General features: G+C 34.5%; 1 protein-coding gene across 2 annotated transcripts; it reads right to left on the bottom strand.

Moving 5' to 3' along the window:
* Nucleotides 1-3,981: 3,981 nt before the first annotated feature.
* KCNE4 (potassium voltage-gated channel subfamily E regulatory subunit 4) lies at nucleotides 3,982-10,982 on the bottom strand. Of its 2 annotated transcripts, XM_039332197.1 has the most exons (3): nucleotides 10,933-10,982; nucleotides 5,959-6,181; nucleotides 3,982-5,004 (listed from the first exon to the last, which is right to left on the bottom strand). In XM_039332197.1, the coding sequence occupies exon 3, from the start codon at nucleotides 4,976-4,978 to the stop codon at nucleotides 4,472-4,474; it is 507 nt and encodes a 168-aa protein (XP_039188131.1). In that variant the 5' UTR covers nucleotides 4,979-5,004; nucleotides 5,959-6,181; nucleotides 10,933-10,982; the 3' UTR covers nucleotides 3,982-4,471. The 2 variants fall into 2 exon arrangements, with proteins under 2 accessions (XP_039188131.1, XP_039188132.1); XM_039332198.1 differs by lacking the exon at nucleotides 10,933-10,982 and having other exon boundaries at nucleotides 5,959-6,584.
* Nucleotides 10,983-11,350: the final 368 nt, after the last annotated feature.

Here is an 11,350-nt window from a genome sequence, read left to right as displayed (position 1 = left end):
TGTAATCTTGTGCATTGTTTTCTGTTCTGCCATTTATCCATTGGTGAAGCATGACAGAGAACTCTGAGTACATTGCTGTTAAACGACTACAAGGTTAATTCTATTGTCCTTCCCTTTTTTTTCTTGAATTATAACCTATGGCATTTTATTTATTTCAAGTGCATCTGTAACAACAGGCATTCATGAATAGTTTGAAAAATGCTATTGATGTGTCTTGCAGGAAGAGAGGTCTGAGACCATGAACACTGCTTCCTATGTTTCCTATAGCAAGCAGGAGCATTATTTTAAACAAAGTTAAATATTCAAGCTGGCTTCCTGGGAAAAAGAAAGAAGGCAGATTTTAGCCATCTCTTTGCTACCAAACAATGGAGTTTACAGTGGCTGCTCATCTTACAATGTTTTGTAAGAGATGTCTTCCCCATTAGTTTTTATGTTCACATATTCTCTGTGTGATTGTGTATGCATAAAATACACCTATAATAATTAAAATCTAAAATAATTCTAGATTATCATTTCACCTAAAGTATAAGTTCATTAGTAAAGAAAATTTTAAAATGTAGCAAGCAAATGATCAAACATTGGTATAATCAGAGGAGCCTAATAAGGATCTTTGTTGGTATAATCATATATTTTCTCATCAGCTACTCATAGTTGGATTGTGCTTTGTATTAAATTCAATTATCCTAAGCACCTAATATGCGTCCAAGAATGCTGAAGTCTTATAACTATTTTTCTATCTCTTAATTATGTTAAAATTATTCACTCCATGGACTGTCCATTCCCATTTATGATGAACAGAAACTGTCAGAAATCACTGCTCTTTAGGCAACATTGTGGCAGCCACATTTTTCCTGCTGATTTCTCTCATCCCACTTTCTGCCTCTCCTTGTCCATGTTTTCAGTTGTCAGCATTATTACCATCTTCCCCCAGTGTTGGAAGATTTCCAAATTGGGGGTTAACTAGTCATGTCTTCTCTCTCATCCTGAAAGTCTGCAGACGCCTGGCTGCTGGCTGCCTGCTTGTCATCTTTGAGCAAAAGACATTTAATAAGCACGCCAGACTCACTGGCTGTTATAGTTTACTTTAAGAAAGGGCTGGCCTTGTCAAGCTGCAGTCTCACATCAGCTTGGCCTTTCAAGGTTATCTGAGCCATTCCTGCCTCCATTTCAAAAGTGTGAGCCCTTCCCCACCATTATTGCATCCAGTCTTCGAGATTTCAAGAACAGTTTGAAGACAATGCGTGAGCATTTTCTCTTCTGCTACGCTCACAGCACTGATAACAAAGGGCAAAAATCGTTATCAAGACCTTAGCTGCTGCAAGACAGTAATCTTCTCACTGACCTCTCCCTATGAAAAAGAGGCTGAAGTAAACGCCTTTTGTCTTGCTCACATCCATTTACTTATTTCATACAATGTGCACTGTCTGGCCATTTACGGAAAAAGATCCCAGGGATTTCTATGAGAGGAAACTGAAAACGGGTCAAATTAACTTTCCCTTGAGAGGCCTGAAAACCAGAAGAAGAAGGGAGGGAGGGAGGGAGGGTTGCAAGTGAGAGGCACATTCCCCATCAATTCCCCAGAGATGGTATTTCAGAGACAGAGGACTTTACTGCAGTTTCAAATTTACGGTCACCATTGGCTCAATTTTTGAATGCTGCTGGCACTAGAGGATCACAGAGGTTCAAAGCTGCTTTCAGTCTGGTAGATTCTTTCTGTGGAAGTCTTCTAAGGTCCTGCCCTCTAGGTAGAGCCATGTGGAGAACTTTCTATTCAAATTGCACATATTGCCTTCTAACTGCAGGCTTTCCTGTCACGTTTTTGCCAGTGCCCAAAACTGAATCAAAGGTATTTTAGCAAGTGAGGTGACCAAAGTCACATGTTTTCTATTTAAGTTTTTTTCTGCCTAAAGCACCTTGCCCCAGTCTAGCGCTTCAAGTGTGCTTCACTGGAAGTATCCATCCTACACAAATTTAAGGGCAGAGAGCTTATATAGAGAGCTCCAGGTAAGGAAAACTGATTTACATACTATATCATGCCCACTCCAAGTGATCGACGAGATGGGAAGAATAACCATTTGCCTCTACTCCTTCATATATAGAAATCCTTGCTTATTTTAAGGATTTACCATTTGATACAAGGCACAAAATCAGCCTATTATATTGTCTTTAATAGCAGGTTGATGTGCAAAAAATAGCAGGGAAAAGCAATGCAGCTTATTAGGAGATATGGTTACTCCCATAGAACTGATTTTTAATTTTAAAAAAATCCAAATCTATTGTGCTAGAGAATTGCAAAAAAGGCCATTGGGAATGATGGCAATGCTCATGAAAAACTAACAAAATACATTGAGCCATTCACGTTATATTAGGACTGCAAAAATCTAAGTGACCTTTAGATGGCAGTAAAGGATTAAAGTCATCTGTACTCTCTGTTGTCACTTAGTGTTTATTTGGTTTTCTGCAGCCTAATATTTACTGCTGATCACAACTGCCAAAGCAAACAAATAAACAACAAATGGTTCAGACACACAAACTCTGTTTTGAACAATATGCTTGTCATAGACTTAAAGCACAAAGTAGTCTGAAATTTTCCTGTGATTAATCTGGATGAATGACATGTGTTAGAAGAGTCACAGCTGATATTGCCCTTTAAAACAAACCTGATCCTATAATTCCAGTGAGAAGTATCGGAAAGTACATAAAATGGTTTGCTGAACGGTAAAAAATAAGGGAGAAGTAGCTTTGTTCACAGAAATCTAACATAAAAATAACAAAAAGTTATCTTTAAATTTTTATTTAAATAAAATGAGGGTTAATAAAAGAAAAAAAATTAAATACAGTTCAAATATATACAGTGTGGTATCAAAGTATATACACAATTGACTTTTGAATCAAAATGAAAAGAATAGAGAGTCACCAATACATGTTTCATAATAAATGAAGAAAAAGCAATGGAAAAATATATCAACTCATTTATCATTTTGAATTATACAATTTCAGAATTCAAGTGATTCCAGGCAAAATGCCAAACACAGTTTGACATTTAAGAATATTGAAAACAGTCCTTCTTGTAATATAGTAACCCCAAGTTTGTTCTCATAAGACGGTCAGCAAAATTAATAGCAACATATCTATTGCATTTAATGAGATTTGTAGCCACTCATCAATGAACAAACAAGGTTCCCATAACATAATGATCTTGGTGACATCAGGCAGACAAAATGACAATATTCTTTGATCAATAGAGTTGTTTAGCTCTGTTGAAACTGAAATTAGAACTAATGCCTTAAAATAGAAGTGAAAAGTAGGACTTTTATCTCATTTGTGCCTATTCCCTTTCTGTTTTTACAAACTGTATCCAATGGCAATACATATCTTTCTGCACTATTTAACTTGGAAAACTCAGAGTTTTGGCAGTGTTTTTGTTCTCATACTTATAAGCCCAGTCTGAATGTTCAGTGCAATGCAAGCTAGAAGTAATGAATTTTGGGATCACTGTTACATACATAACTTTTTAAACTCCATGTAACATTTTCACCAATATAAGTATTTGTAAAATACTGTAACAAATTATCATAAAAATTCCTGAGCTATAGTTTGAATTCTTTCTAAAATGAATATATCATTATTTAAACCAGAAATCCAGAATGAGAAACTCACCATGTTTAAATCAACATTTTCTACTCATTATGTATCAATAAAGAGCTGCAATGATGACAGCTACAGACCAAGAGCATCTGAGTGTCCATACCACACCTGCTTTCTGTGCAGTTATATCTTAATTGGGCATTATAGCCCCTCCTCTTTTTGTGATTCATGACTTGTTCAGAATGAAAGGATGTTGAGCTGTTAAACAGAACTAAATTATCAGTTTTGTACTGATCTAGAAATTTACATCAATGTAGGATTTACTTCCACAGCCATTCTACTGGGATAAACAAGGAACAAATAAAAAATAGCAATTATTTTTGTTTGCTGTTATATACCTAGAAGTTAAAAGTTTCATGCCATTTCATTATCATGCCCCCTTCCCAATTGCTGTTCATATATCTGTATAAACTTACTTCTTCTACACAATTATACATATCTGAAAGTAAGGAATTCATTCAAGTGGGCTGCTGCTTAGTCACTCAGTGATGCAAAGATTGATTTTTGCACTTACTATTGCTGTTAGTCACTTTTAGATTAGAATGTCTCATTGAGACATTTAATAGGGTAAAATATTTGTGACATTAGTTGTCAAATTACTGATTATTCATAAGCTGAAGGAAGGCCATGATATTTCCTTCAGAGAAAAAAAAATCCTTCTCTGACTTTAGTAACCAAGCCATTCTGTTTTACATTATATTTGGGCTTATTACTTTTCTTTCAAAGTTCCAATAACATAATAATCCATCCTGGTGATGGATGGATCGACGGCAGAAGAAAAACTGATTATAATTTTTTAAAAGGTCTTCAGAGCCTGGAAATGCTAGGAATGTTGATGGATGGTTTCTGAAGAACCTTCACTACTGTCCTTGAGCAGGGCTATTTCGGTTGATTCTCCTAGTTCATCAATAGGCATTTCTTCTTCAATAGTGAGGTGAACATCTGGCAAGGAAGATTCACTGCTTCCCTCCACAGAACACAAGGTGCAGGAAAAAGCTGGTACCATGCTGTCTTGTAGCATACTGATCATCATTGGAAACTGGACAGACCTCAGTCCTGATACTGTTGGCAGAGACTTTACAGCTTGTCCCCATTTCCTCTGCTCATCTTTATAGAGCAGCAGCAAGTTAGATTTCTTTTCTTTCCTCTTGGAGTTCATATAGCCTACCATGATTCCCATTAAAAAGATTCCATAGAAGGTCATGACAATCAGGATATAAAAGTATTCATTGCTACTACGTCCATTCTTTTCAGACAGGGAAGCAACAGAGCCAGAATTTTCAACAGCCAGCATGGACTGTGTTGTGTTAGGATGATCCATTGCAAACATCAAAGCTTTTGGAAGAAGGCTGGATCCTGGAGAAAGTAAGAGATCAAGGCATGAATATCAAACAATGATGATAGAAAATTAATCCTAATGCATATGTGAATTTATAGTTATTTGTTGGTTATTGAGATATGCCAAATGATCATCTATGAACATTTGATAAGAGTTCATGGGAATTAGCTTCATAATATACATAATAAACTGTTTTGTACATCACCTAAGCTTATTCTTCCTTTATGTAACCTAGTGTTACATTGTCCACTTAGACAACTCTGAGAATCTCAGGAACAAGTCTTTAATACCAGTTGCCTGATCTTCTAAAACTGAAGACAGCAAAAATTGAATCCAGGAATATCTGCATGTACAATATGAGATCTAAGTGCTAGTGAGCCACTACTATAACTTATTATAATGCAAATCATCAGTTTTATGAAAATATGTACAGTACAGCAGCTGATAGACCTACTAGTAGATTGGAAAAGTGTTGCTTAATTTTGTTCTCTGAGCAATAATTTCACTATGCCCTGAATGAGCAGGTAATAGGCTTGAATTTGGTTCTCTTCAGTCCAAGTCCAATACTTTAATTATACTACACTGACTCTCCTTTTCCTTTTTCCCATCCTACTCAGCCTTCCCCATTAAATGTATTAAGACTAGTTGATGACATTTTACACAGCCTAAGTGCTAATGGAGATTATTGTGATTTTTGGACCATTTAGTTTAGAAACACAGAATTTTGCAAACCAAAATTTCCATTGAAGTAGTATTTCTAGTTATATCCAAATATTTCTTTACATGAGAATACATAGCAATGAATGATTGAAAAAGTACTTCTGAAATTCAAGGAGAGACAGAGTTGGTTTACAACCAAACCAGTTATTGTAGTGAAGCATCGCATAGTTTACCAACTCTGAAACAATGGAAAATTGTTATTATATTCAGTACCTTAGAATAATAATAAAAAGAAACGTTCAACAACTTACGTGAGCCTGCAAATAATTCTGTGCTTCCCAAAGCCCTAAGGAAACACTACATCTGCCGGATTCCAGAAGCTCTGAAACTTTCTCTTGCTGCTGCCAGAATTAATAGACTTGCTTGGATGAAATGTTATGCCATGTGACCCAGAGTATATAATAGTTTCATGCTAAAGTCAGCCCACAAACTGAAATGGCCTCACAGTTTTAACTGGTTAAATTCCTGACACATCTGTAAAACGAAGAACAGTGGGATGGCTGAGTCATTCTTTCCTAAACAAAGGCCAATGCTAGAAAGTTTGGACACAAAACTTGGGTCAAGCACTGACACTTTGCAGATGAATTATGTGACTTGGGCTAAACACTGCTTTGTATGCACAGTGGATTGTCATCAGCAGAAAACCCCTTTCATGGCTATGTGTAAGCACTGCTTCCTTCCTAGTACTCTTGCAGATGGCCTTTATAACTTACAGAAAAGTTTGACTTCATTTAAATTAAAGCTATCAAATCTTAAATTTAATCCATCCCTTGGATCAGACAAAAAGGCCCCCTGAGACTTGCAGGGTTAGAGTTAGGATGTTTCGGTTTACAATACTAATATAAACCATTTGATTTCATGGGATTTGTTTCTTTAGTAAAAGTGGTTAGAATGGGTATCATAAAACAGCATAAAATAGTTTGGAGTTGCAACCTGGACTACATTCCACTTAACTGTGGTTGTAAAATGGAAGGTGCTTAAGGTAATTATGAAAATAATCATGAAAATAATCAGTAGCATCTTGTATTAGACAAAATGCAGGTGATATTGCCATGGGAACCAAATCATAAGCAGATCATTCCAATAACCAACATACATTTGTATAGAAAAATATATCACAAGTATATGAAGCAGTGGACAGGGTATGTGGTAAATTTCTGAGTTATTTCCAAAATATGAACCCAAAACTTTGATTTTCAAATGTTTAATACTATAAAGGATGTGCTTCCCACAATTCCATTTTGTTTCTGAAATGAAGAATATTGGAAGGAAGACAGGGCTGTTATCTAGCTGTTTTAGTCCACTGATGAGGCACAGTTTTTACATTTTCTTACATATTAAAGCTAAGCCAATAACTCACAGTCTTTCTGCCCTGCCTGGAGAAACTGGTTTATCAGGACATAAGGGAAGGCATTCACAAGCCAAGCTGGAGCCCTGACAAGGCTATGTTGCAGACAGACAGCTTGTTCAGGGAAAGTGAGGAAAATGCCAAGTTTTGGCTTAGATACAAGAAAATTTTAGAACTTAAGCTCTTAATGAATATTTCAACTTCTGATACTTCAACTACTTTTTAATAAAATTTGATGTGCACAAAACTTGTTTATTCATAAAAGTCGCTCCCCAGTTGTTATGTATACATGCAACTATTTAGTTCAATAGAACTAGATTACTTCAACACAGTTCTAAGCAGAAATAAGCAGTGATTGGGATGTAACTGATACCCCCAAATTAGTAAATTCTTCAACAAGTATGCACAAATTTAGTTAGTTAGTTAGTTACTGAATAGCCAATATACCATTGGCTTTATTCAGGTGGTCAGTGGTTCAAACATAAAATCCACACAAGCATAAAATCTATTCCTCCAAAATGAAACTCTGGCATCATAGCATATTCTACATTCTTGTAAAATTGATTATCTAACTATGTGCCATATCAGCAATATTAAAAGGCGGGAATAAAAGGAGGGAAAAATAGTTTTCAAATCATTCATACTTTCAGTATCCACCCTCAAGAAAGATATAAAACTCAAGTCTTTGGTTGTTTTTTGTTTGTTTGTTTTTAAATAAAACAACCAGGAACACATGTTCTAAATTTTATCATCATGGAATATCATCCAACTCAAAATAATTATTAAATAGAATAATTTTTCTCTCAAGCCTATTCTAAAGCCAACCACATTGCTCAAGGATTTCTATGTTGATTATATTATTTAAAGCAAATTCAGGAAGTCGTAATTTTAAAAAAGTGATGAAAAAGTAGAATTTTTCACTTTAAATTTTAGAGACTTGGAACACTGAAAATTTAGATAACCCCTAACTTATTTCTGTTATTTATTGGTTTGTTAATAAATATATATGTGGAAATATGTGTGGGGATTGTTCCTCATCATAAAGTCACCATTATTAAATACATTGAATCAGATGGTAAATTATTGCCTAACTTAGATAATATCCATAGAGAAAAGCAAGATGAAATGAAATTTGATATTGCTGAATAACCAAGAACTGAATTCTTGACTAGTAGGAGGGTGGTTTAGATAGGAAAGAAAATCCTAGACTGAAGATTCCTTATACGAACTATAAAATGTTTGCCTCAGATTTGGATGGAATTTAGAATTCAAGGAAGCACAAATTTAAAATCTGGCATACCCTCACTCCCTTGTGGCTTAAAGCGGGTGATGAAACTTTTGGTTATAGCTTCATTCTGGGTACATCTCTTGGTAGTAATCCGATTTATCTTGCCCTGGAATGATTACTGCACAATAGCCATATTTATAATACTCTCTTATGTGTCTTAAACACTTAAATGAGATTTGTTTAATTAATCCAAATTTCTGAATGTCCCTGCCCCACAAACATTGAATCCTAAACTAGCTTTACTTTCTGGATTTGTACAACACAATTTGCTGTAAGGATGCTTGGTAGATTGTTCAATAGATTTGCCAATGAATGTGAACTGAACATGCAAACTTGTGACATGGACAGGTTTGTTAACTAATTAGAAGCCCACTTTAAAATGTCAGTATTCTAAAAGAAATCATTTTTATCCCTATTTTAAAAAAATTCCAAATAAGATCAGCAAGCAGTTCTTTGCTCTTCCCATCAAATGAGGAGGAAGAAGAACTGAAGAAGGAGTTGAAATGCTCTGGGAAGGAAGCCAGAAGCCAGGAGCAACCAGAAAACTCCCTAAAGAGTTGAAAAGGCCTATTCTACTTATAGAATAGTGTTTGTAGAAAAGTTCACTCTTTATGAAGAAATGAAAATACACCAATTTTTTCAAGTTATATGACATATTGACCATGGTAACTTATCATTAAGATCACGTCTTCAGAATAGCTTGCGCTATCTTAAATTCTCTACTGATGCTACAATATAATAACAGTGAATTTTTTAGGAACTGGGGAAGACTACTGCTTATTGGGATGAAAATGTAAGAAAAAAAGAGAGACACCCATTTTAAACAAAAATATACCAAGAACAAGCCTCCAAAGGAAACAGAATCATGAATCATTTCAAAAGAATGAGGAAGACCAAATAAAAACTAGAACAATTGAAAAAGACTTTCTTAAGTCAAAGATTTGAATAAGTTAAACATACTATATGTTACAAAAGGAAGGAAGAAGATATTAGAAATTTTAGGCATGAAAAATTGGTTAAATAGTCTAAGTGAAATAGGATAAAATAAGTATCAGAATGAAGATTATTAATAAAGATTTAATGAGCAAGAAAAAGTGATATCGTAGAGAAGACCCCTCAAATACCCTTTCCCATGCAAGCACTACATTAATCTGAATTTAGTGCAATGGCTCTATGTTCTGGCAATGCACTTGAACTACAGGAATCTGAGCCAGTCAGCAATCATTTCAGAAAAAAATATTACAAAGAAAGTTTTGCAATACTTCTGGAATTGAAGGACAGGTGATTTCCCACTGGTAGGATTTGTGATCTCATCCTGGCTTCCAGGATTTCCAGTCTTCACAGAGGTCAAGATGCCATGATGCCTTGCTATCATTACTTGTCCTCTCACCAGTCTGTGTGAGCATAGAAACATCTGTGTTCCATCTTGATTGAGCTTATTGTCACATTGTGAACAATTCACTGGGTTCTAGTGTCTCAGAGTACAATCCTAGTGGAAACTGAGGAGCTGCCAAATTCCTGCAAATGACTAGTAGATATTTGAAGAAATGTTTTAATACTTATTAGAGAATAAGTAACTTTTTCTTCTCAGTCTATCTGGTAACTTATAAAATTATTGTGAAATCTAACTTCCATGCAAAGAAACAGGAAACAGAAAGTAAGACTGAAATACTAAGAAATAAATTATCTTTAGAAATAATTTAGATTATATTATTGTAATTTTAAGACATTTTTCTTTTGGTATTAATAAAAGTGAGGATAATTTATTTTCATTGCGTAAGGAAGGTCACCAGAGTGCTTTCTCTATCTGTGGAGGGACCACAATCATGTGGAAAACTTGAATAGATGGAAGGTAGTATGAGTACTGTAGATACAGTATATAGTGCTATTATAGCTACTCCCATTCCTCTGAATATGTATAGAGAATCTTTATTTTTAATAAGTACTAAATAAATCTATTCAACCATCCATAGTAAGCTAAGATACAGACTATATAGAATGCAGAATAACTATCAGTTGTTTCTGATTGCTCCCTATTCAAAGTTATCAAGGATAAAAGAATTATGCAATATTATGCAATATTTTTTTTAAAAAAATCAGAATGATTCAGTGTAATTCAGATTATCAAATCAATTTTCACTGATTCAGGACACTTTCTATGCATATTTTAATTATTCAGATCAGTTGAATATTTTTTTAAAATGAATTCTGATCTGATTAAGTATTTGATTTCTATACCCTGTTAAGAATTAGTAATTTTTCAAAGGACAGTTAAGCTACTGGTTATCATTCTTCCAATTGAATTTTACCTTTTCTAACTGCCATTGAAAGTTTCCCAAATTAGATTAAATATGCCAAGTTCTTACCATATAAATAGAAACTTAATTCAATGCAAGAAAATTGAGTATGTTTAAATTAAGAGAGTACACAGCAGGTAGTACTGTAGTAAAAGGGGCAAAGGAGGAGGATACATTTAATTGAAGGCAAAATGGTTCTGAAAGTATTTAAAGTCGTTCTATGAGAGCCAGTTTGGTGTAGTAGTTAAAGGCACAAGATAAGAATCCAGGAGACTGTACATTTTAGTCCTACCTTAGGCACAAAGCCAGCTGGGTGATCATGGGATAGTCACTTTGTCTCAGCCCCAGGAAGGAAGCAATGGCAAACAATTTCTGAAAGACCTTGCCAAGAAAACTTCAGGGACTTGTCCAGGCAGTCTCCAAGAATTGGACATGATTGAATGTAAAAAAAAAAAAAAAAAGTTCTGAAAAGCTTCCACAATTTTTTTTCACTGAACAAACTAATTATGCAATTGCATTTTTTGTATATATTATTTTAATCGTCACAGATTATGCCTTAAAAAACAAATACACTGTATTAGGTTTTTAAAATATGAATGATGACTTTTCTAGATTAAATAGCTAGCATGGAAGCTAACCAAGAAACTATCCAAATGAAAATGAAAACTTCTCTTTTTTGCATAATAATTTGGATAAAGATAAATTCTTTT

Source organism: Crotalus tigris, unplaced genomic scaffold, assembly GCF_016545835.1.
Source record: "Crotalus tigris isolate CLP2741 ecotype Arizona unplaced genomic scaffold, ASM1654583v1 scf7180000024453.458620722:586385, whole genome shotgun sequence".
In the NCBI taxonomy this organism is placed as follows: domain Eukaryota; kingdom Metazoa; phylum Chordata; class Lepidosauria; order Squamata; family Viperidae; genus Crotalus; species Crotalus tigris.
Note: the sequence above shows the minus strand (reverse complement) of the source record. Positions and strands in the feature narration are given on the sequence as shown.

What these genes read in the sequence shown, in the direction of transcription:
- KCNE4 (XM_039332197.1), bottom strand. Translation starts at nt 4,978, where the DNA reads ATGTTTGCAATGGATCATCCTAACACAACACAGTCCATGCTGGCTGTT.